Source organism: Parasteatoda tepidariorum, chromosome X1 (genome assembly GCF_043381705.1).
Source record: "Parasteatoda tepidariorum isolate YZ-2023 chromosome X1, CAS_Ptep_4.0, whole genome shotgun sequence".
NCBI lineage: Eukaryota > Metazoa > Arthropoda > Arachnida > Araneae > Theridiidae > Parasteatoda > Parasteatoda tepidariorum.
This window is the reverse complement of record NC_092214.1, coordinates 19,350,820-19,377,883: the sequence shown is the minus strand read 5'-3', so window position 1 is coordinate 19,377,883 and position 27,064 is coordinate 19,350,820. Positions and strand designations below refer to the sequence as shown.

The 27,064-nt window shown below is 29.8% G+C and overlaps 1 protein-coding gene across 2 annotated transcripts in view; it reads left to right on the top strand.

The window, feature by feature from the left end:
* Window positions 1-25,015, top strand: part of LOC107443982 (rab-like protein 2A) — a 31,015-nt gene extending 6,000 nt beyond the window's left edge. The window contains exons 5-10 of one of the 2 annotated variants that reach the window (XR_001584064.3): window positions 1,299-1,378; window positions 3,346-3,457; window positions 6,990-7,087; window positions 10,807-10,890; window positions 11,674-11,757; window positions 23,742-25,015. Coding sequence is in view for 1 of the 2 variants with exons in the window: in XM_016058022.4 (XP_015913508.1) it covers window positions 1,299-1,378; window positions 3,346-3,457; window positions 6,990-7,087; window positions 10,807-10,890; window positions 23,742-23,855 (488 nt within the window). In the remaining variant the exon portion in view is untranslated. The remainder of the gene's footprint in view (window positions 1-1,298; window positions 1,379-3,345; window positions 3,458-6,989; window positions 7,088-10,806; window positions 10,891-11,673; window positions 11,758-23,741) is intronic. The other variant, XM_016058022.4, reaches the window with a different exon arrangement.
* The last annotated feature ends 2,049 nt before the right edge of the window (window positions 25,016-27,064 follow it).

Genomic DNA, 27,064 nt, shown 5'->3' with positions numbered 1-27,064 from the left:
AAATTCAGCTTTTTGGCTAGTCTCATCCCTGACTTTACAAACCCAAATATTCCCAGAATGAATGTGAGTTTAATATGTGATGGGCACAGTGTATGAAATTGTGTCTTACAGCATATTTATTCATCTTACAACATGTTATTATTCATGCCATTGCAAATTAAATTAATAAAATTTTAAAAATAAATGTAAGTTGTGCTGTTAACAAATTATAAGAACACTTCACTTAAAACAATAAAAATGTAGAAATTAATATGTTATTTACCCACCTTTTTGCTAATTCTTCTAAGCTCTCTGTTGTTATTGAGTTAACTAAGTGGTTTAACTAAATGGCATTTTTTTAAAAAGTAACCTGTAGACGTGTTACAAAAACTTTCGTTTTTAACTGCATTTGTTTTAAAAATTGTTAAAAGTCTTCAAATTTATGCTGTTCTCTGGGATGGAGAAGGGTGATTAGATGTGATAGGTAGCTTTGATTTTATGTGTAAAATATACCTGGATCAGTGCAGCAATAAATGGTGCTGCCTACAGAATTTTTACTTTTCATCCAACTTTAAAAGACCAAATGCTGTACATAAATACATTTTTGATACAAAAGTATTGTATTAAAAATATGCAATTAATAAAAAACTGCGAAATTGACAGAAAGATTGGACTTTTAACAAAACTTACTGGGAGACCCATTTTTCTGCATACCCCCCCCCCTCTACTACATCTCTGAGCATGTAACAGAATCCTAAAAATTTTCTTTTTTTTTAGCATTATTTTTCCTATTCCCACCTTCTCTTATTGACAAGGAGAAAATTTCATGTTCTCCTGAGCATGGCATAACTGTGTGTTTCAATTCTTGCAGTTTTGGTTTAGTTTTTAGGGCAAGGAGGCAGCTGGCGCTCTTTCTAAACTATATTCTTATATTTGAGTGAGATTAAAGCAGATGGGCTCATTTATTGTTATTACTTGTATTAGTATTTTACAGAAGATTTTTGAAAATTCCAATTGGCTTTTTGCAAAAAGAAACTTACAAGAAAATTTCATCAAAAAAAAAAAAACTTATATAATAATTTAAATTTTTTTTTGGTTATTTGAGCCTTTCTATTGGTCATATTCTGAGTCTAACTTTTACTCTACTACTTACATTTTCATCTACTATTGGATGTCTAAGAATTTGTTGTAAATTAATTATAGACCAACTGATCTCCTTTTTTCTAATGTTAAAACAAAATATTTTTAGAATTATTTAATATAAAAATTATGTTTCACAATTTTCAGTATTTGAATTTGAACACAATTTTCTCTTGTAGATATATGGGATACTGCTGGACAAGAAAAGTTCAACAACTTACACCCATCTTATTACCATGATGCCCACGCTTGTATAATGGTATAAAAATTCTGCCTCTTTTTTTATTTTCTGATCATGTATCAATACTCTGTATGTGTTGAAATAGTAATAATTTTCTGAAATTAATTTGCAAATCAACTAATATTTTGTCAAATGATTTTCTAAAGATGTTCTAAAAATTTTAAGCAATTATAATAAAATTAACAGACTGCTTAAAATCGTTTAAATTTCCTTCTTACGCATTTTTTTTAAAAACATTATATGTCATGCAGTAAGTGTAAAAAATAAAGATTTATTTTCTTTACTGTTATTGAAGAATTTTTTATCCAACAAAAAATATCCAATTGCCTGGAATCTTGACGGATATCCTTCCATGTAAAGAATTTAGAAGATTGGCTTTTTTTTTATAGATACCTTTTTTTCGAAAATAACAAAAGAAAGCTATAAAACACGTTTCCTAAATTTATTTATAATCCCAAGCATGTACCACCCTATTTTTTGAATCTAAAGGCTTCCATACTATACCTTACTAGAGCAGTTGTCAATGAAATATAATGATTGACTTGGATTGCATTTGTGGATTAAATGTACTTCAAGATTACGCAGAGCAGGGAAAATGAGTTAACAATTGGGAGGAGGGACTGAGACCAACAGCTTCCAGGAGAATTCTTAAAAATTATTTAATTCATGCAAAAATGATGCAAGATCATGCAAAAACATCATCCATTGTAAATGTTTGATAACTATTTTGATCTCCAAATATTGTTCATAAGTAAACAGTTAAGTGTCATAGAATATGTTCTTATCTTTTTTTCCATTTTAAATATTTGAATATGGTATATGATTGATTGAATAAATAAAATTAATGTTTTTAATCAAAAATACTATCTGAAAATATCAAATGTGATATCTGTTGAATAGAGTTTTCTTTTTTGTTATGCTGTATATTATTTAGCACTTAACCAGAATAGAGCCCAATTGTAAAATTAGTATGCAATTTATTATTTTTTTTTTGGGAGGGAGGGACTGAATATAAACTAAATCTGACATGTGCAGGTAATGAATATTAGTTAAAGAGATGTACATTCTTAAACCATAATTTTTTTTTAACTTACTTAGTAATTATTTCAGTCTTGTAATATTGTTTATGTCTTAGTACTTGAGCTTATCATTGGTTTTTTGAAAAAGTAACTTGCTTACATAGTAGTTACAAATAATTATATTATTGTAAAATTTGTATTCAAAAATAAAGAATAACACTATAGCACTATTATAGTATAAGTATAGCAATATTATCTTAATACTTGTTTACTTTAATTTTATAAATAATCTGTGATCATTTATAATATTCTATAATTTAGATTTTACAGTGAAAATTTTAAAAGGAATCAAACAACATTTAAAATAAATTGTTGAAAATTTTTTCAATTTATGCTTTCCACTATCCAACTGGCTAGGAGGATCTTATACCGGAGACGTCAACTAATTGGGTGCTCAAAATGAATGAAGAGTCCTGAAATATATGTGACTGTAATTATTCTTGGTTACCAGATTTTATTAGTATCAAATCTATTTTCATCTAAATAAATCCGGGCCTGGGGTTTGCTTGTAAGCGTGATCAGATACAAATTATTTATTTCTTATGTAGGAATTATCTTTTTTTTAAAATGGAAATTGTTGATATCATTAAAAACTATTAAATCCTAGACACAGCAGAGAAACTACAAAAAAGGAAGCTTAAATCAAGTCTAACACAAATGTGCTTCTTTGTCAAAGGGAAATAATTCTAATTTATATATACTTAGCACAGTATGAACATTAAGGAATTCAATGTAATAGAGTGTTTATTGTGTTTATAATTGTGTGTCATAAGGTAAAATAAAATACAAAAAAGATTGTTAGAAATGTGTACCGATAATTTTGATGATATATATCTATATATAAATTTATCCTGTATTCACTATAACTTTATATTCTCTTCATTATGCAATGATTTTTCTTCACAGGTGTTTGATAGTACTAGAAAACCAACTTACAAAAGCCTCACAAGGTGGCATACTGAATTAAGAGAATATCGTCCAGAAATTCCTTGTTTATGTGCTGCCAACAAAATTGATGGTACTGCATATTAATTATCTTTGCAAGGTTTTGTGAAACTAAAATTACTAATCATCAATTATTCCTAGTTTTTTACAACCTAGTTATCTAAGTAAAATTGTGGAACCCTTAGGTATAATTTTTAGTAAGATGCTAAGCTTATTTTATCTGTCACAAACATCACTTTTAAACCTAATTTATCTCTTTTATTTTTCCCTTGGTTAATATTTGTATCAATTTTCTTGTTTTTTAAATATTTATAATATTCTTGTGAGATATTCTAATTGTTTTATAATAGGTGGAAATTTCTTGCATGGAAGGAATCTACTTCCATGCAAGAAATCTACTTCCATGCTATATTTGTGATATTTTCTAATCTTTTTTATTAGTAAACATAAGTTGACAAAGCTGGTGTTAAAATTTTCAAATATTGTGGAAGATTTAATAACAAAATGAAAGAAATTTATTTTAAATTAAGAATGTTTTTAACATTTAAATCTATTTTTTTTTTTTAATTTCCCTGCCCAATTTACTGGTATTATGGTATACTTAATTTAGGTATAACAGATTTCAATTGTACAAAGTTAGTTTTGAAATATATTTAGCATATTTATTTTCTTATATCGAAGACAAAATGAGAAAATAAAAGTTATTAAAATCTTTTATTTTTAAATACATATTTTCAATTAACAAATATTCAAGAAGAACTGTGTTACCTTTCCTCCTCTTGTTTTTATCTCATGTTATCTTGGAATGAAATTTTTTTTTAATAATTTGTATTAAATATTCTATTTATCAAGAGGCTCTCATAATATTTTAACATTAAACCATTAATGTCTATTAAAGAAGAGTAACAGATACAAGAACAATTTTAACTATCTTTTGTCTTAGTTGTGTTCATCACTGTTAAAAATTAGAACTTAACAAAATTTAGCAAAACTAACCTTGATATTTTGATATATATTTTTACTTGGCTTTAACAGTATGTACAACCATTTGTTGACTTTCAGTATCTAAATTTTTTTGATGATTTATTCTAAAATTGCTCTTGGGCGTATTTAATGCCATCGAGATTTCTCATGGTTTCCCCCCCTCTGACGATTAGTCTAGACACTTGTACGAATGTTTAAAAATCTCATGTGAGACAAGCTAAGCCATGGTGGCTCAGAGGATTGCACGCTCACTTTTTAATGAGGTGAACCGGGATCGTAACCCAACGGTGGCTGGTCGATTCACATTCTGCAGCCAGGCCGCACTGACCACAGTGTAGGCGTAAAATATTCTCAGTGGTAGCGGATCATGGGTTATAGTCCCCTTGCCGTCGAATAACTATGGGAGGTTTTCGTGGTTCTTAGCTCCATGTAACGTAGATACGGGTTAGTTCCATCAAATCCTCCACGAAGGCAAATTTCTTCCAGTACTTGATCTAGGAGTTTCTTTCTCTTCTACATTGGGTGCAAGATTACAAGGCTACAGAATTGAACTTCGGTAGTCGCAAACCCGAAATTGGGTCGGCTGTTCAATAACAGTTATAAAATGTACGACAAGCTGCCTGCGGATGCGTGAATCACATTCACTGAGAAAGCTTTATGATTTTTCGATTCATTTATCTTTTGAGGCTTTCGATTCGCAGAGATTTCGTTAGAATTTCACGTCCTTGAATGACAGGTTTTGTTTTGCAATTATTTATCATTTCAGCCCTTTCCACGCTTTCTAAATTTGATATTTTTAATATGATGTTATTACGGCATGCTTTTTGTTCATTTTTAACAGCTAACATTTTTTGAAGCACTTGATTCACAAAGTTTCAATTGTAAATCCTTGTTTCTAGATTGCTTTTCTTCCATTTCATTTGATATTAATACATGTTATATTTTGTCATTATAGATGTTGTAACAATGTTGTATCGATGTCATAACGGCACACAAGTTTTAGGTTACATAGCAACTATCTTTTAATGATTTATTTTAAAAAAATCACATTTTGAGTGGCTTAGCTCTGTCATGATTCCACATGTTATTATTGTGTGCATATTTCGAATTTATCCCCTTTAGGACCATGATCACATTCGATCATTCGGTTCTCTCTGCACGGTAACATATCTGAAATGACACCTTTGTAACCCTAGTGATTTAGGATCACTCGGACATAGTCTCAATGTAGTATTCTCACATTACATGTCATATTAGTGCAGATAAACTTTAAGCGTATGTATCTGAAAAGGACTCTTTTTCTCTTTCGTTGGTCCTGAAGAAGTTAAGGTAGTATTATCGTCTGAGGCACTCAGTTCCCAAAGCCTCTATCATAAATTCACAGTGATAAGTTGTTTTTTTCTTCTTTTTTACCAGTCATTTGTCAATTTTCTGCCAGTTCAGCACATTCTCTCAATTTTGATACTTTTAACATGTTTTTCATATTTTAGTAATCACTGTTTGACATGTCGATTTCACTATAATTCCACTGTATAACTATGTTGTTTTCTGCGTTTTTTTGTTTTAACAATGATGAATTATTTAACGGAAATTTATTTTAATAAAAAAAACAGCAATAGCAAATAGAGTGCAATTTATCAACATGTATTGACTTTACTTGATATCAACCTTATTTTTGTTGTATACGTTCTGTGCTATTTTAATATAATACTTTAAACTGTAGTAGTTAGAGTTAAACAAATATTTTTTAGTTAGTAAATATTAGAAAATATTATGTAATTTTTAAAAAATAATTTCAGTAGCAGTTAATTAAAATGTAATTTAAAGTTACATTTGATTTCAACAGCAATAAATATTTCTAAACCAATTTTTTTCTTTCTTTTTTAAGGTTATTAAGATGTTGCCTGGATATTAACACTTTTTAATTTTATCACTTTTTAATAACAAATTGGTCACTTTTTCATTACTTTTGTACAATGACCTGTGCTGAGCCCTATGGCTGAAACTTTTGTATTTGTTTTCATATAATATTAAAAGTTAAAGAAATATAATTTTTTATAAATTTTTTTCCTTTAAATTTAAGACTTGTTTCTTATCATCAATTATATTGAACAGTAATTGATGTAAAAATATATTGGGAATGATATTATTTTTTTTCACATTGTTAATAAGAAATGTTTAAAAATTATAACAAATCGTGATAAGCTTTACCAAACATATATTTTGCTCAGAGTCTTTTACTTTGAGTGGCCAATGAAAAAAACATGAAAATTACTCAATACATAAGTAAAAAAAAAAAAAAAAAAAAAAAAAAAAAAACTAAGCATTAGCTCTACAGTATTCATGTTTATTTTAACTTTGGCTTTCATTTAAAAGTCCTTAATTTATCAGTATTTTTTTTTATCTAGTTTTAGATTATAGCTTAAATAAGAAGAACAAAGGACTGGTTTTTATATGCTTTGTTTGCATAACATGAAAAATGAGATTTTATTGTGAATTGTTATTTATTGTCAGATGTCATTTGGTATTTAAAAGTAAAAATTTAATTTTGCTGTTATAAGCTAACTATCTTTAAATTTTGTTCTCTGTTTTTGACTGAACTTGAAATTATTTATTTTTAGCCAATCCTACCGTAACAAAAAAGTCTTTTCATCTACCACAAAAACTGAAAATGCCACTTTATTTTGTTTCTGCTTCTGATGGAACAAATGTTGTTAAAGTAAATATAGTTTTAATTATTTAAAATTTATAAAGACTGTTTAAATGTTATAATAGAGCATCTACACATCTTTTTAATGTGTTAAAGTTTTAATCTTACTGTATTTAAATTATTTACTTATTGACCTTCAAATTCAGATTCATACATTTTCATTTTTAACGAATTTGATTCTAGTACTGTAAAGATACAGTGAGAATAAATAATGTAAACAGGTAATGTACCCTTCCATTTCACCTTATGAATATCTCAATTCTATGCGTTAAAATTTTGAGATCTTGTTTCATTAATGAAAGATGAAATTTTTATTCAAGTTGGATTCTTTGATAAATCGAATGTGCACTAGATATGAGATGGGCTGGGTTTGGGCCCAAAGCCGGTTCAGACTCTTTTATTGAAAAAAGTTCTCAGGCTTATGCTAAAATTTTCATGAAATATTTTGCTTCTTTTTAACAGATGTTTGGTTCAGTTAAGTATAAAAAATTTAAATTTATGGATCTGCTACTTCTACTTGGTGCTTTTGTTTCGCGAGGCTTAGGATTAAGATGTTTAGCTTAAGATTTTGATTATATTTCAAATTTTTGTTTGAAGCATTTTGGACTTTCTGTTGGTTCTAATCCAGGCTTTGGACATCGTTCCCTGACAAGTCGACGTAAGCATCAAGCAAAATGCAGATATAGTAAGTCTGCTGAACTTACGCCATTTAAATGACTCTGTAAGATATTACTTTTAGTCTAGTAGTAAAAAGTAATATTCGGTGTATCATAAATTACCTAAAGCAAGCAGTGTATGCGTTCTAGTGAGCAGGGGCGGAGCCTCCAATTATATTGTAGTTCTTATCTCTAGCAGTATGTTCTAACAGAAACAAAATTCATTAAATAGAATTTATTCATGTATGTCCAAAGAACCTAAATAATAGCATATCCTTGCAGAAAAATTGCTTTTTTGATGAGTGGTCAGACGTGAACATGCTATGTTCAAGATGTAGTTCAGTGGTATAGTGAATTTTTTTCTAAAAGAAGAAATTTAAGATGAAAGTTTGTTGACATGTTAGAAAAATTCTTCTTTTCCTAATTTAGCTCTTATAACTATAAAAATTTTGAGTATACCTGCTAGCAGTGCTATAAGTGTGAGAGATTTCAGCATCGCTGGTCATGTTTTAGAAAAAAGATGTAATTTGACTCTAGATTTTGTGGACTCAATACTATTTTTAAGACATTATGGAAGTCAAAGATGGAAAAAATATATAAAAAACTATTTGAATATTCTACTTATACCACTAGCTCATCGGCTGATAAGTTTCCAGTCTGACATACAGATGGGGCCCTAAATGCAGAATTAGTATTTTGTTTAGCAAGTCTAGTATTTTGTTAAGCAAGTCCTGACCTTCAAATAAAAGGTGTGAAAATTTTATAATCTGTAGATTGATTTTAAAGTTACAGTGATTTTAATCGAACACCAATTTATATTATTGAAGCAATGGATAAAAAAGAATTCAGTGCTCTTATTAAACATTGTTATTTAATGGGAAAAAACACGGTAGAAACTGAAGCTTGGCTCGATAAGTGTTATCCGGGTTCTTCAGCAGGAAAATCGACCATTATTGACTGGTTTGCTGATTTTAAACGTGGTCGTACAAATGTTGAAGATGAGCCACGCTCTGGACGCCCTAAAGATGATGTTAATCCGGAAAACATAATAAAAGTCCTCAAAATTGTTATAGAAAACCGCAAAGTGAAGTTGCATGACGTAGCTGGTACTCTAAATATATCAAAAGAGCGTGTAGGCTTTATTTTACACGAACACTTGTTTATGAGAAAGCTGTTTTCGAAGTGAGTGCCGCGTATGCTTAACAGTTGACCAAAAACAACAACGAATTGATGATTCCGAGAGCTGTTTGATGTTGTGTCAGACACCCCCTATTCACCAGATTTGGCTCCTAGTGACTTCTACTTGTTTCCAGACTTGAAAAAAATGCTTGCGGGTAAGAGATTCAGCACGAATGAGGAAGTGATTGTCGAAACAAACGCCTATTTTGAGGCCAAAGATTAAAATCACTGTAACTTTAAAACCAATCTACAGATCATTATAAAATTTTGACACCTTTTATTTGAAGGTTAGGACTTGCTAAACAAAATACTAATTCTGCATTTAGGGCGCCATCTCTATGTCAGACCGGAAACTTATCAGCCGGTGTGTTAAATGTGTCGCTGAAGGTTATGATTTATATTAATACTGTTATTGCAAGTTAGGAATATAAAAGACTCCTTGTTCGACTTAAATAAGTATTAAACATTAGTGAACAAATTGTTACAAGTTATGGGTAAACTAATTCTCTTATACTTATATTAAATAGCAAGCTTTTTACATATATAAGTAGCATTGATTATTTCTTTTCCTTTTTTTTTATTTAATTTCACATGCATTTGGCATATTATTAATATATAATTATTTAATTTTCATTTGTTAAAGTACATTTTTAAAGAAATTTACTTTTTGTTCTCAAATTGATATAAAATTTTCAGACTGATTTTTAGAGCTATGTGTATTACTTATTTTTTGAGAACTCAGTCACTTCATTATTTTGATTATTTTTTTTTTGAGAACTCAGTCACTTCATTATTTTGATTAGTTTTTTATGCTTATGTAACACTTCTCTAACATATCCTGCACTATACTGGAATCATTATTTTGTTAGTTTATACATAGTTAAGTATTTAGAATAATACTAGTTGTGTATTTATACTTCATATTTAAAAAAATTTGTTATTATACCATGTTAAAATACTCCATGTTAACCTGTTAAAAAATTTATACAATATTTTAAGATATCAGTTTCAGTTAAGTAAATATAAACTAAAGAGTACAATTCCTGAGATTATAGGACATCCTTTCCAAAATCATCAAATTGTTGGGGAACCTTTCCCAGTTGGTTTTTGTTTAAGTGTCTAATCAATGAACTAAAAATAACTGGTGACTGAAATTAATTGTTATCATAAATAATACAGTAGCAGGACAAAGGCTTGACACTTTTTTCTTTTTATTTCTTTGTTTGTTAACCAGCAGGTTTCAAATTTTCATAACAGTAGTAATTAGATAACCTCAGCTTTATATCAGATTCAAAATTATTAAGGTGAAATGACTTTTACATCCATAAGAGTTACAGTACTAATACTAATAGGCAGATTCAAATGCTATTGTATTTATTGTGCTCTGAACTAAGTTGATGACAACTTTGTCTTTATTTGCACTTTAACCGATCCAGGAATTCATCAAAAGAAATATTTTCCAAACTTGCATTTTTACTTTGAATGAAATAAAAACTGACACGTGATTCTTTGTTTCGTCTCCACCTTCTTCTATAGCTATATAATATAGCATATGTGTTAGATAACTGAGGTAATGTTTCAGGTGTCAGATAATCAAAAGCTAATTTCTCAGTTGTTTTTTTCTTAGCATTTCCATTTGTATTGTTTGCTGTTAAAATGTTGTATTGTTAATTGTCAGCCCAATTTAATAATGATAGCCACATTGATTTCAATTTAACTACTTCTTTGTATATATACTGTAAGTTATTATATTCTCTAATTGTTTCTGATAACTTGACTGATACATTGCTAATATTGCTTGAAGAAATTAGGTGCGTAACAAATAATGTACTAAGTTACTTAGCAAAAAGAGATCATATATATTAATATTAGTCTCTCTTAACTTTTTTATAGCTTTTTAATGATGCAATTAAAAATGCTGTGCTTTATAAGAAGAATCCTACTGACTTTTTTGATAAAGTGATGCAAGAATTAGAAGTATGTTTTTAAATTCTTTTTCTGTTAGATTTGTGAAAAAAAATTTGTATTTCTTTTCATATAAATGACTCTTTTATTCATTGATATTTTTGCTATTTGATTGGTACTTTACTGTTTATTATAAACATTTCATTTTCCCCCATTCTTTGATCTTGAAAATTTCGGAAATGTATTAAAAATTTTAATGCAGTTTAATATGACTTGTTTGTTTAAAATGTCACATGCTTTTCTTTACAACTTATGGTATGTTAATTTTAAAATTATATATTATGATTGAAGCTATTTTACTGTGTAAATTGCTTTTTGCAAGCTTGCAATTGTTTTGGCTTAGTCCTTGAAAAAGCTTTTATTAATAAAATTTTCAATCACTCTGTCATTTTTAAATATATTTCTAAATTTAATTAAGATTTGATTATTTTTTTGATTTTAATTCTAAATTAATTTATTTTATTTATGAAATATTTTTTGATTTTAAAATAGTTATATGATTTTTTTTCGAAAACGAATAGTTTGAGTAAATGCCTTGCTGTATAATTGCATCGTGTTTTGTTTCCCTTAAACTCCTATTGTTTTCATCTATAATCATTAAAAAAATTTTTTTACATGCAATAAAAGGAAAAATGATAAAATACTTTGATCTTACATAAAAGGAAAGTATTTAAATAAAATTTGGTTCATATTTTTTGAATATATACAGCATACGTTAATTTATTTAGCCTAAGTTTGTTTTGTAAAATTCAAGCTTTGCAATTTTTTCTTCTTGACCTATATTTTTGGTTCTAGGCTTTCAGTTGTCAATGAGATTTCACAGAATGTACACTCCAAAAATAATGAACAATTATGAATGGCCTGTGGAGCAGAATGATGGTAATCAATAATGGCTAACCAACAATGAGATTGTACACAAGTTGGCAATAAATACAATTTAAATATAGTTAACTTATTTTAAGTTTTCAAATTGATGCTAAAAAGATACCGCAGTTGTAAAATTCATATCTTTATATCAATTTTCATGGGTGCAATGCCTATAGCAATTCAAAATGCATATAAAACAGTAATAAAATGCAGTAATTCATCTATAATGATAGTGACTGAGTATTGCTTTATGAAATTGGTTACTAGTTGATGAGTAAATGAAATTTGGGAGTATTGTACTCAAAATGACATACAATGTAAAATAATGATTTTATAAAAAAATTGTACTTTTCTTTAGCAGGGAAAATCTCTATTAATATAAGAGGTTTAAAAATATTGAATCAGATATGCTCAGCAAATAAAATTATGAGAAAAAAATTAATAACAATACTTTCTAGTTATTCTCTATAAAGCTCAATTTTTATGTTTGTACCAATTCTGGACTTAAAAAAATTTTCAGTTTTTAAAAAGAAGGATGAGAAATCCAGGAAAACCTTTTCTTTATAAATATCATCTGTTTCTATTTCTCTAAGAATAGATCAAACTGCAATTTGTCCATTGTCTTCATTTTTATCTTTGCTTCAGTGATAAGGAATGTAATTTGTATTCTAACATGAGATTCAAAATTACTTATGCAACTCTCCATGTATAAATTATATCTAATGAAACGTCTTGCTTAACCATCTTCACTTCTATTTTTCTATTCACTTCTAGTATAGGTCAAACTGTAATTCTATAACTTTCTTGACCAATTGATAAGCAGTGTAATTTGGAAGCTAATATGGAGTTTCAAAAGCTCTAACACGGCTTTTCCTTTCCATTGGTCAAAGCCTATGAAAATCAGTTATAATTTAACAGAAATCATGTTTTAAACAAAATAATTCTAAAATTAAAAATAGTATAGTACCTTGATTATTCTTTTTCTATAAAATTTCTCTTTGTTATATTTAAGTTGAGCAAATTATACTGTTTTTAATTTGTTGTTTGTGTTTTTTAAATTAGCCTAAAAATGACCAAATTATTTTGAAAAATTTTGTTCTGGTTTCTTTGGCCCACTATGAGGTCTCTTATTGAAATTATCTGGTAACTGATAATGACATTTTTAACTTAAAAATAAAATGCTTCCAATTCAGAAGGTGTGCATTTAATGCAGAGAAAGAGATGAAAAATTGCCATCCCAGCCTTTCATCTCACCCGATATACTTAATGACTTGGTGTACGAATATAGGGGAGCGGTACACAGTGCCATCTAGTCACATTTGAAGGGAACATTCTGAGCTACAAGGTTCAAACCAAGCCAGTGGGTGATTTGACCTCCCAATGTCTCAGGCACTGCAACAAGCAGCCACCCTGTGATTCAGAGATTAGTCAGGACTGGAAGATCTGATCATATCTACAGTAATTTCCGGTAAATAGGCCGCACCGCCGTACTGGCCGCACCCGCAAAAAACATCGTTAAAAATTTCAATTTTCATCTTATAGGCCGCACCGTCGTAAAGGCCGCACTTTCGTTTTTTCGATCGATCATCGATTTTTATAAAATATCACATGTGTGAAAATACTCATAAAAAATAATAATCTTTAAAATATAAACTCTATACTTAGAAAAAAGTTATTGATAAATATTTTTTTATGTATACTCATTACATTATCATCCTCATTTTTATGTATACTTATCAAAAAAAAAAAGAATTGAGAATGATCCTAAGTTAAGGATGTGTATGCGATAAAAAATAAACTAATCACAAAATAAATCAGCATTTATTTATTTATACTTTTCAAATATTTTTGAGCATATATCTATTCAAAACCATCGAAATCTGATTCTTCACTGCCGGATATTCAGCACTTAATCTGATCCCTTTTTCTTTTTTTTTTCTTAGAAGAAATTTTTATTAACAAGAGAAAAAAAAATCAGTATAATTCTCTTTTTATTTGAATTTTATTCTGATGAAGTAACTTTATTTTATCTTAAAAAAAAAACATGAAAACAAATCTGAGTCAAAGGAAACATCTGTTTCTAAAAGCAGTTTAAAATAAAGGGAAAAGTAAAAACATCTGCATTTCCAATGAACAAAATAAAGAAATGCAAGTTGGAAGAAACTGATAAATCAATCTTGACAGCTGTGGAAATGCTCTACTCATTTGTCCCCATTTTTTCCCCCTCCAGTTTGACCATAAATTAGCCACACCCTTTTGAAATTGAAACTACCAAGTGGGATACAAAATGAATTCTATCCCTTTTGAGGCTTCTTTTTATTCGATGTAAATCAATCTCTTTTGTTTTTTATTAGATATTAATTGCTATTTTTTTTATTATTTGAAAGCTAGTTTTTATTTTTAAATTGTATTTAGTTGTTAGCTTGTTTTTTAATCATTAGTTGTTAGCTTATTAAAAATATATATTGTTATTTCTATAATATAGATAATTATTTTAATTAATGAAATTTCTTAAGATGGGAAATTTTTAAATTCACCCCATCATAATCTACGATCAAAACTGAGCTAAATTTATTGTAATTAATTAATTTTCGGAAATTAACAGTATAATTGAATTATCGTAATATATGGGCGCCATATTGGAATTTCCGAAAGCGATCTGAAATTCGGCAAATTCATTTAAAAAAATAAGAAAGAAAAACATTACCAGAGTAAACATTACGAATTAGGTTCGTTATTTTGGAAAATTTTTGCTAAACATCTGATTTTGAATAAATCCACCATGATCAAAAAATTCTCACTTGTGGGATGGGATAAAAAAATTCTACATATAGGCCGCGCATCGTGACAGCCCAACTTTTAAACACATATAGGCCGCGGCCTATTTACCGGAAATTACTGTACTTTCTTACCTCTATTGATTGTTACCAAACAAAATTTCAAAGAGTTTGAAATAACAGATAGAATTTGTGCAATCAAGTTTAAAGAAAAGATTACTGTGACTCAAAATTTTGACCAATCAATCAAACATAACTATTTGTGAAAATAGAGCAAAAATATTATTTAAAATTCTAACAAATACATGCAATTTCATATTTGCTCTAAAAGTGCTTAATAGTTCTTCATTTTGCTCACAAAAATTAACTTTATTTTGAGGTTTATTACCTTACTTTATTTAACACACCTTATTTTAGGTTTAATGTGCTTAAAAGCTCTTAATTTTTTAAGGGCAAAAATGTGAAAGAAATTTTATATTTTATTATTTTAAATACAAAACTTTGATTTTTCTTTTAATGTTATGTGGTTATAACATACAAATTTAAAATTTGAGTTATAATTTGTTGACATACTCTATACAAATCTATGTCAATCTGCAATCAGTTTTTCAGACATTTCGACCTGTCTTTACAAATTCCAATGTTTGTAATTAGCATGATGTTATTAAGGCAAGTGAATTTCAGATTTGAGAAGTGATCATACCTTAACGATTTATTCAAGCTCCCTTTTGGGCTCTTTTGTGATTCTGCAGCGCTTTTTCGGCTATTCCCACTTGTTCTTTTAACACCTTTTTACTGCAATACTTATAAAATGCAATGAAGACACCCAAATTTCGAATTTGAGCTATCAATGTTTGACCTCTTCACTACGTGACGAGTCCTTCTTAAATCCATGTTAATTTTCAATCATTTTTCAGTGTTTCCCTCGTGGTTTTTTTAAATTTCACTGTTTATTGCAACTCCCAAATTTCAAGTTTGTTACGAGTTTTTGACGTGTTCTATTTCATCATAATACCACATCATTTATTGATAATGTTTTTGGTATTTATCGTTTTTCATCAATTTATGTGGTTTTTTTCAAATCCAATGTTTTTCCTCTTGTCTTAAGGCTAACTGGGGGTTGTTTTCGTGGTTTTCCTGTACGGGTAACGCAAATGCGAGTTAGTTCCATCAAAAAGTCCTCAACGAAGGCAAATTTCTCCCTATGCCCGATCCAGGAATTCCCTTGTCTTCTGGAGTGGGTTCAAAATAATGAGATGATTTGATTGTAAAACCACATTGTTGTCCTATCAGTTATTCAGCAGTTGTTACGAGGGTTGCTATTAATATTTCTGGCCTAATAATGAAAAAACAAACATGTAGGATCGAAATTGGTTTTATTGTTTTTCAAAATATTCTCCATGATGATCAATACACTTTTGCATGCGTTTGAACCAATTTTCAAAGCACTTTTTCCAGTCCGATTGAGGTAACTCCAAAACATGCGTTTTGAATGCATCAACCGCTTCTTCGGGGGTCGAAAATCGTTGTCCACGTAATTTATTTTTGATGTGTGGGAATAAGAAGAAGTCATTGGGTGCCAAATCAGGGCTGTACGGCGGATGACCCATCAGTTCGATCTTTCGCTCCGTCAGAAATGCCTTTGTTTGAGTCGATGTGTGAGAGCTCGCATTGTCATGATGAAGAATGATTCGCCTGTTCTTCTGCTTTTTTCGAATTTCTCCGATGACTTCTGGCAAACAAATGGTCGTGTACCATTCAGAATTGACCGTCCTGCGTTGCTCTAACGCCACTGTTGCCACATGACCGTTAATGCCGAAGAAACAGGCAATCATTTGTTTCGATGTGCTTCTTCCTCGAACAACTTTTGTTGGTTTTGCCTCGTCTTGGAAGACCCATACAGTTGATTGCTGTTTTGTTTCCGGCTCATATGCATAGATCCATGATTCGTCACCTGTGTAGATGTTATACACAGCCTTTGATGTACCTTGAACGTATTTTTCCAACATTTCCTTGCACCAATCGACACGAGCCTTTTTTTGAGCGTTTGTCAGATTATGCGGGATCCAACGCGAACAAATTTTTTTTACGCTCAAATGTTCATGCAATATTTTATTGATGCTAGTCATACTAATGTCCAAAGACGCCTCTATCTCACGGTATGTCACATGACGATCTTGCTTTATCAGTTCACGCACAGCATCGATCTTTTCTGGCACAACAACGGATTTTGGACGACCTGCACGGGATTCGTCCTGGATCGAACATCGACCACGATTAAATTCGTTATACCAATTTTTTACAGTGCTGTAGGATGGCGCTTTATCGCTGAATAAAGAATTAAGTTCATCGAAGCACTCTTGTCTTGACAATCCACGTCGAAAGTTATGAAAAATAATGGCACGAAAATGTTCACGATTCAATTCCATTTTTTGAAAGAGAAGAACTTTTCAATTTACTGTCAACAACACAAATGAAGCTATAATGGTAAATCGTCTGCTGAATTTATGTTTAAAAATATCAAACTTTCGATTAAAATCGTCTGCGGTCGCCTAGCAACACTTACTGTTGCCAAGGCCAGAAATATAAATAGCAACCCTCGTACAATAATTTATTGTTTTTCAGCCATTTTCACATTGTTCTGAAAACCCCAATATTTTTGGTGTGATACCATGTTATTACAAATTAGGATATTAATATGAGTACAGGAATTGATCTGAATAATTTTTTTTTCTTTGAAAATAAATTTTTTTAAGAAAATATAAGAGCTTTGATTATCAGGGGGTTGATTTGTAGAGCACACTTAAAAGTGCTTAATTTTTAAATCATATCAGTATAAACCCTGTCATAAGAGAAGATATAACAAAAGAATTGTTTGCACTATGAACCTTTATGATTTATTGTTTATCATTGTATTATTAGAAATCTTTGAATACAAAGTTAAAAATATAAAAGAACCATGCAATTTTTTGTAAAAAAAAACAATGCCCTTTTTTATTAATTTGGATGAAATGCTTAATAGTGCTTAATTTTTAAATCACAAAATGAATACAATCCTTTCTCAGATGAATAAAATAAAAGCAAAGTAAATTAAATAAAACTTATCATGGAAATTCAAAGGTGATTTTTTATTTTTATTTTACTATTCCAACAGTATGTTGTTGAGTAGGAAGTGCTTAATTTTAAGTGAGTTACTATCTAATCTATGAAAACTAAAGTAAAAGGCACTTTGAAATGTTGAAATACTCAATGTTTATGTTATATCGTTTCCTTGCTTATATATCTTCTATATTGTATAAAATCACTTAAAAAGTAAAGTAAGTTAATTTTAGGTAAAAGTTTAAATGTATAAGGAGTTTCAAGCAAGCTGATTCAAAACGCTCTTACAAACATGTAATGTTGAGAAAAAAACAGCCTTGTATATTATTTTATGCCATTTATAGCAGATTGCTTATTTTGACACTTATTTAATACACCCTTTAGAAGTTTTCATAAATAGAATGTCACTTTTAAAGTTAAATAATGTGGCAAGGTATTGCTTGACCCAACTAGAATCAAAATTTCTTAAGCAACAGGGTTTGATGCTGATTAAACCTGAAAATCTGATCATGTTATAATAAAAAATTAGCAATCACAGTGATTTATTAGTAAATTAAGATGTAGCCCCATGTTATTTTAATATTTTTTATTCTTAGTGAGTTACTTAGCATGCCTAAACTAACCACACTCATTTTTCGAAATTTACTTGCTATAGTTGAAGATTAAACTAATCACTATGTATTAAGAGATGGAGGTCAACTATATTATTGCAAAAATTTTAGGAAGAAATTTGGTTAATAAATGTTTTAATAAATCTGGCATTGCTTGTGTCGATCTGCAATCTTTCAGACTTAAGGTGTAAATCTCAGGTTTTTGTGTCCAATCTCGGACCTCTTCTTCTTCTTCTTCTTCTTGCTTGAGCTTGTCAGATATGTGGCACCTCTGCACATGTTGCATTTTGTTCCATGCTCCAAGCCCAATTTTTTCCTAGTTCCATTGTCTTGGGTCGCCTACTTCATTTATATAGTCTGACAGTCCCTTAATGGAATTAAGGTGAAGCTCTTTAGGATATGGATTGCCTAAAGTAGTGAGGCGCGTAAGGGCGAGGGCATCACATTCGTATAGGATGTGATGTGCTGATTCTACCTCTTCACGGCATTTCCGACATATTGGTTCTTGTTCGAAAAGTCCCAATCTATGTAGATGTTTCCTGAAATGATAATGCCCAGTGATGAAGCCTACAATTGTTTGAATCTTCAATCTTGGGAGCCTAAGAATTTCAGAAGCAATTTTTGCAGAAGGGCTGCTGATCATGCTTTTAGCATGTTTTTGTCCAGGAGAATTGCGCCAAACTTTGTTCATCTCCTGTTTTTCCCATTTTAGGACAGCCTTCTTTGTAGTCTTCATATTGATTCCACAGAAGGGTTCCGTTCCTATTGGATTGAAAGAGGATCCCTGTTTTGCGAGTTCATCAGCTCTTTCATTACCATCAATTCCCATATGCCCTGGTACCCAAATAAGAATGATTTTATTCCTTTTTGCCAGTTCTATTAGGAGATTCTTGCATTCCAGAACAATTTTTGATTTTACTTGAAATGAGTAAAGAGCCATCAAGGCTGCTTGACTGTCGCTGAAAATAAGAATCCGCTTACCATGGTAGCCTTTCTTAATATTTATCTGCAGACAGTTTACAATAGCAAGTACCTCCGCCTGAAAGACAGTAGCATACTCCCCAAGACCTTCAAAAAGGTTGAATCTTGGTGACAAGCCACAGACACCCAGTCCTGAGAGGTTACCTTTCTTTGATCCATCGGTATACCAGATTAGATCATCATTTTTTGTATCGATCGTGTTGTTATCCCATTCTTCTCTGGTAGGAAAAACTACTTCAAATGGTCTTTCAAACACGTACTTTCTCTCCATGCAGTCAGAAGGCATAAGGAGAGTTGGATGGTAAATTTTCTTAGTAATACTGGTATGACCTCCAGAAGAGGGCTTGTCATACCATTGATATTGCAATTTCATTCTATATGCAGTCATTCTGGCAGAGCTGCACATGAAGATATCTAAAGGAGTCAGGTCCAGAATTGCCTCAAGTGCTCTGGTAGGGGCCGTGGACATTGCACCTGTGATACACAAGCAGGCCAGTCTTTGCAGACTTCCCAGCTTATCCTTCACAGTTTTCTGTTCCACTTTACACCACCATATCACTGAAGCATATGTGAAAGCAGGCCTGACAATTGCTGTGTACATCCAAAACATCATTTTTGGTTGTAATCCCCAGTTTTTACCAAGCATGCGTCTGCACATCATTATGCATTTTTTTGCTTGATTGATTTTGTAATCAACATGTTTATTCCAGGTGAGTTTTTGGTCAAGAATTAATCTCGGACCTCTGGCCAACAGTCTTTTCCAAAGCTTTTTTTTTATAACTTTATGACTGGGAGGAGCCGAAATTAAAATGTTTGGAAAACTTTAAGAAAAAGTATAACACTTTTTTTTAACAGATCTTGTATAAATGACTTCTCTTTTAAGAGTGATATTTTAATTTACATTGAAATAGCTGAGAAAAAATTAGCGAGAATCGGACTTTTCTTCCTTCTTTTGATGGAATTGATACAATTAGTTAGTTGCAAGAAAAGTAATGTCTGCATTTGTTAACCAAGTTAATGCTGGTGGTATTAACCATTATTTACATTGGTGCAATGTGGGAGAGAATATTCCGCCAAATAACTTAATTCTGTTTTTCCTTGTCAAAGAGAACTTTAGAGAATTTGTTAACTGGAAAATCAAACAAAAAAATTTGTAAAAAATTTTATATTAAGTTTTTAAAAAAATGCATATCAAGCTCTTAGTTTCAGCCCTAATTTTTATTAGTAAAAGAATTACTTTTGTAAATTTATTTAAAGAGTGTATTTATTTATTTATGTTATTTTTATTGTTTTGTTTAAGGCGCTATGTCATGGTTCACAAAAGTCTCTAGCTTTTTGAATTTTTGCTGCTTGTTAGCAAGTCTGCTTGTGTATTTTTTTTTCTGCAGAGATATATCAAATTAACGACGTTGCACAACTGTAGTTCATAGCTGCTGAAATAATAAATATAGAGTGCTACTCTCACAAATTCTAGCAACGTTATTTTTAATTTGTCATATGTTTTTTTAAGAGTTTGCTTACATTTTCAAAAGTTCTGGGAGTGTGATTATAATATTTTTTTTATTAATTTTTATACAGTTAAAGAGTCGAAGATTTTTTTACAATATATATATCAAATGTCTTGAAAAATAGGGATATTTTCTACATTGTGAGTTTCCAGTATTATTTCATTTAAAAACAATTAATTAATACATGGTGAAAATTATTATTGTATGGTGAAAATAAGATAGGAATAATTTAAATAATATAATTACTCTGTTTAAAAAATAAAACATTCCAAACCTATTAGGTTAGAAAACAGGCGAAGCTAAATACAATTGGCCTAAAAAAGATATGCAGAATGCCAGCATACAATTTTTATTGAGATATAAACAGTAACTAAACATGATAGTGATAAGACCAAGCGCTTGCAAGTAATTAAGTTCTTTAACTTTTGCCATTTTTTTTACTGTTTGTATCTCGTAGCCAGCATATGCATTATATATGCCCTTTATAACTATTTTCGAAGTTTAAAAGTTTTAGTTTGGCTGTTGATTAAAAGGACCTAATAGAAGGTCATTTTTAATAGGCTTTGGTCTCACTTTTTGCTAAGCTTAATCTATTTAATGACTGATATAGCTTAAATTATTAAATAATTTCTGTCTATGCAATAGCCATATATTACTATGGGAAATCATTTTTCCTTTCCTCTAAAAGACTTCTGATGTGAAATAATTTGCGATGGCAATAAAAAGTTTTCAAACCTACTAACAATAGCTATAGAAGTACAACCTTTACCTAAAGTTATTGCAGCATTCCACCACAGACACAAAAGTCCTAGGTTTGGTTCTAGTCAGTAGTCAATGAGCTTCTCTTCCACACTCCACTCATTGGTGACTATGGACATTCAGCATGCAACTGTCTCTTCTCAACAGTTGACAGTACGACACTACTTCATCTGGTTTTACTGTTCAACTTGATCACCTTGGTCTCAAACAAAGTCAAGGGCAGAACTGTTCTGGAATGGGGACTGCACTTGGCCACGCAGCCTTCTATTATGTGAAACACTCACGACTGATAATGAGTCAGGTTTTCTCATTCACAGAAGGGTAGTGTGTGTGGCGGCTATTCCATGAAGCTTCCTATTTGAACTTGACCTCAAGTGTTGACCCGTTTCTATGGTGATTCGAGCATTCGGTTATGAACTTTGAAATTTTAGGTTCGATTTTTGTTGGAATTTTGGTTCGATTTTTGCCGATAAATTTATCTCTCATACTGATCTACTAAGTCAAAATTTTAATGTAATTTTTCAAGAAGCATCATAAGATTGAGCACCAGTAAAATATCTTGCTCATTTATCATCTCTTTGAAATGTTCATTTTTGTTGCTTATTAATTAGTAACTATTTAGGTTTCATACTATTTAGGTTTCAATTTAAAAAAAAAATTTTTTTTCAAAGCATTGAACAACAGATTTAGTAGTCTTTGTGGTTAATTAACAAAAAACAGCTATTGCTTTGTTTTGAAACACAGAAAGAAAAACAATTTTTGTTTTTCTCTTTTATGATCATAATTCATTTCCTTAGTTCATCTGCTAAAGTAACAATTTTGTTAACCAATTACATATGGCTGTGTAATATGAAATATATTTACAAAAGCACTCCTCAAGGGAATTCTCTGATAAAGTGTCTGTGACGCATGTGAGCGCATCTAATCCAGTCAATTCAATTTCGAATTTTTTAATGGGCAAACTCAATGTAGACGAAAAAATTGTGCGCCTGTTTCTTTTAGGATGAAAAAGAATCAGGTTGAAATAGAAATTTAGCCAACTCGTAATTGCTAACCCCAATGCCCAGAGCTCATTGACAGAGCACATTTTAATTTTTTATTCATTAAAATAACTACTTAAAAACAGGTTACACAAAATATACAGAAATATAAGTGTTGAACATGTATGAAGATGTCTCAATTGCTAGCTAACTAGAACTACTGATTCCTGCAGGGTGCAATTAGAACAACTGGTAAGGTTAAAACTGTATTTGCTGTATCTTTTTACTTGGAAGAAGCTTCCTCTTCTTATTTTTATAGGAAGAACTATCTCAAAAGAATGTGCTGCCCATAACAGTGTTTATATTCATAGAAATGTTAATAACTAGATAAACTACTATTTTATAACTATAAGATTATCCTCTGTGTGAAAGAAATCCCATAACTGTATCATTAACAGATTCCATGCATGAATGATTCCATCAGACATGTCTTTGTTACAATTTCTACAGTCCCAGTTTAATTCATATTACTATGTGTAATTTACTGTTTGACCAATAAATTAACTTTCAAAACAAGTTTGAAGGAAGAACAAGGGTTTCATTTAACCTTGATAGAAATTAGAAAAAAAAAATTCATACAGAAAATCTAGCAATGTGATTTAAGGATTTTTACTAGAATAAGAATTTCATTTATTTTTCACTTCAGATATGAAGAAATCAATCATCCAAAAACTGTTTGCCTGAATCTGTTTATAAGGCTTAAAATGTTTTAATTTTCAATGTAGGTTGAAAAAACAGTGGCACATAATTGGTATTGGAGTATAATTCAAGCAAACTACTAATATATTTTTCAGCAAAATTACCCTGCAGTCAGAAAATTTAGATTGGATATTCAATCAGTTGCGAGGGTTTTTATTTTTTTTCCTTCATCCTATGTGTTATATGGTGTTAACCCTAATAAAACAATAGATTGTATTGCTAATGTTTAATATGCATGATGAAATATTCTCTTGCATGGGTATTTTTCAAAAACTTTGTTTTTGTTTCAGTTTGTTGAAAAATTTTATTCTAAAACATTATTTTATGTATAACATTACTTATTGTAGCGTTAATTACCACTGCTATAAAATAATTCCAATTCACTTGTATATAAGGCATGTTAACTCTATTCTATCTTGTGATACCTTTTGATAGATGAAAGTTGACATCGTCGGCTTTGTAGCCCCACATTTACATGTTACTTCTTTATAAGCTACATTAATAAACGTTATTTCTTTGCAGGCTTTAGAAACAGGCAGTGATTCAAATGATGGCACCGGGAACTCTTTTGATACAAGCAATGATTTTGCTGATTCTCCGAATGTGACTATGATAGAAGATAATAGTAATAATTAAGCTTTTTTAAATTTGTTTTTTTGAAGGACCCGTGCCTTGCTATCACTGTTTGTGATAATAAGACTGTGATTATGTTCCACAGCTATTTTTCTGCAAATTTCAAATTTATAAGTACACTAAACTTGTCTGTTGTCTCATTTCTTTATGGCCCAACAATATATATTTCAACTATCAAGTTACTTTTATAGATGTTTTATTTATTCAAAAAATTGTGCAATGTGTTTCATGTGGCTGACTAAAGGGTGACAAGTGAATTTGCATTTTATGATTATTTATGAAAATTTTTTTGCTTAAAAATTTATACTCTTGTTTTAAGCAATTGATTTTTCTGAAATGAATACAAATTGAAGTGTGATTTTTTTTTTTTTTGTCTTACCAATATTTAATGGTATTCTTTGTTACTTTACAAACATATGCTCCACTGCTAAAAATAAGCATGTTTTCTTGCTTTTAAGTTTTTGAATTATTTATCTTGAATAAATGTACCAAGATCTAGTTTTTTGAGTTCAAAAATTTTTAAGGCAATACTTTAGATTTTTTAAATGTTTCTGAACGAAAGAGCAATTTTTGCTAGTGGGTTTATGACTATTGAAGCAATATATAGCATAAGATCTTTATAACGCAAACTTTAAAACCTGAGTCTGCATTGCATGGAATTTTTTGTTTTATTGATCATTACTCCTATTACAAACTTACCTAGCATTAATGGCAATATAATTTCTTATTATTAATGGCATAAATACATTTTTAAGTTCAAATACAATTAAACTCAAATATAAGGAAATTCAACATTCATTACTTACAGGTAAAGATTTATCAAGTATCTGAGAGAGAACTTTTAACTGGTTACAGACTGCAAAATTATTTGTTAAAAAGTAACAGTCTCTCAAGCAAAGAAAAATTTATAAATATCAGGGTTGCCACAGGCGACTAAAATGCAACTATTTGCAACTATTTTTAGCATAAGGCGACTATGGCAACTTTTTTTGCTGAAAAGGCTAAAAAAGCAACTATTTTCAGGAAAAGGAGACTATTGGGAGACTTTTCTGCATAATATGGGTGGAAAATCTGCACCCCCAAGATAGTTTTTGAACACACTTAAAAAATTTTGAATTGCAAATTTGAGTCATTTTAATTCCTTCAATCTGCACAGATTCCATTGTAAGTCTATTTCATTTCTCGATCGCCTTTTCAATTATTATTGCTGCGAAATTCCACATGAATCTTAAAAAGGAAAGAAAAAAAATTTAATACGACATAGCGATGCGTGAATTTCGAATTTGAGTAATCACTTTTCATATATATATGTATAAACATTAATGCTTATATGAAAATTATCATTTTTGCCACCAACTTCACTGAATGGATAATGGTATATGACACTTAAGTCATTAACAAAATTTTAGTCAATTTTTTGATGAATTTTTGTTCTTATTTAGGCAACTATTTTCCTAGTTTTTGGCTACAATTTTCATGCTTTAGGCTACTAAAAGCAACTATTTTGTTCAGTTTTTTCTGTGGCAACCCTGAAATTTATTAGTTAGCCAATAAATTTATAAATTTTTCTTTGCTTTAAAGACTGCCTTTTTAAAATATAATTTTACAGCCTGTGAACAGTTAAAAGTTCTTGCTCAGATACACAGTATTCTGTTTCTAGTAATTTCAAGTACTGATCTCCTTGGAAATTCCTTCGACTGCTCTTCTGTCCAAACTGTTGGGACCATATTTTCTAAATTATGGCTAGCTCTCATATTTTGATAGTATATGGTAAAACACAATTGTTCAAAATCTAATGACATTAGTTATAATTGTAAGTTCTTTTTCATCTTACTCCTTCCCAAAATTTTTTAAAACATGATTTGCATAGTAAATATTAATTAAGAGATCAAACGTTAATGTAAACTTATTTTAAAACAGTAAAGCAAACTAAATTCGTAAACTTTTTTTAAACTATTGACTCCATCTCATATCTAGTTATTTGTTTGCAATCTGGTTCATACATCTGATTTACACATTGTACTTAAAGCATGCATGTACTTAAATCCTAAGTATACAGTTTGTTACTTTCGATGTATCAATTATTCTCAGTTTCTAGCTTCAAATATAAGAAAATTACTGGTATTTCATAAATCTTGCATTCTATATTAGTGCATTTTTAAAACACAAACCTTTAGACAGGTACTAACCTGAAATTGATGTTTTTTATAGCATGAAAATAACAGAACAAATACTGCTGTTAGAAGGTTTTATAATGTTAGAGATTATTTATTCATAGTTTTTCTAACTATGCCAAAAATCCTTACATAGGTTGTAAAAAGATCTGCATCATAAATTAAAACTTTTAGGAAATAATTTTCTATGCAAGTAGCTAAGAATTTTGCTCGTTACCAGTTGAGTTTTTTTACTTGATTGTCTTACTAAATATCCTTACTTAGATACATTTTAGTTAAGAAATTTTTTGCCATGGTGCTGAATCCACTAGTTAATAAAACACATTTGGATAACCTTCTATATCAATAAAGTACAGAAGGCAATTAATCATATTTAAATTTTAATTCCTCTCAAACAGACGGAATATATGATTTTACTACAAAAACTATAACAGCTGCTCTGAATGTTTCTAAATTTTATTATGTATATTTTTCTTCATCTGAGCATTTATGCTGAATGTCATTAGTTTACATACAAATCTACATGGTAATTCAAAAGTAACTAAAAATGTTTTAGTTGTATAACTGGAAAACTACTGTATTTAATCACACCAGATGTCCCAGATAATTATTTCAATCCTTGAAAAATAAGATTCTAGATTTTTTTTTTTAAATTTACTTTTAATTATATGATCTTCTCTCTTTTTTCAATTTGCTTTTTTTTACATGAAAGTTTTATGATTTTCATTCTCCACTTCATTGTATTGAGATACTAAATACTTCATATATATTAAGATACTAAATTTCAGTCCGTTTGATGCTTTTGTTTTTGAGCAACACAGCTACTAACACTACCTACCAGATATGCATAAATTTATTTTCGACACTTAACTAATTTATTTTCTGTTTAACTTTATATTCATTCAGAAAATAAGGTTTGAGAAAATATGGTGGTTTTTTCTTACTCAAAAACACCATTTTAGTAAACAAAGATTTTTCATGTCTCGTGGTTCACATCATACCTGTTATCAGTGTGATTAATGTGATAATTTTTAGAGA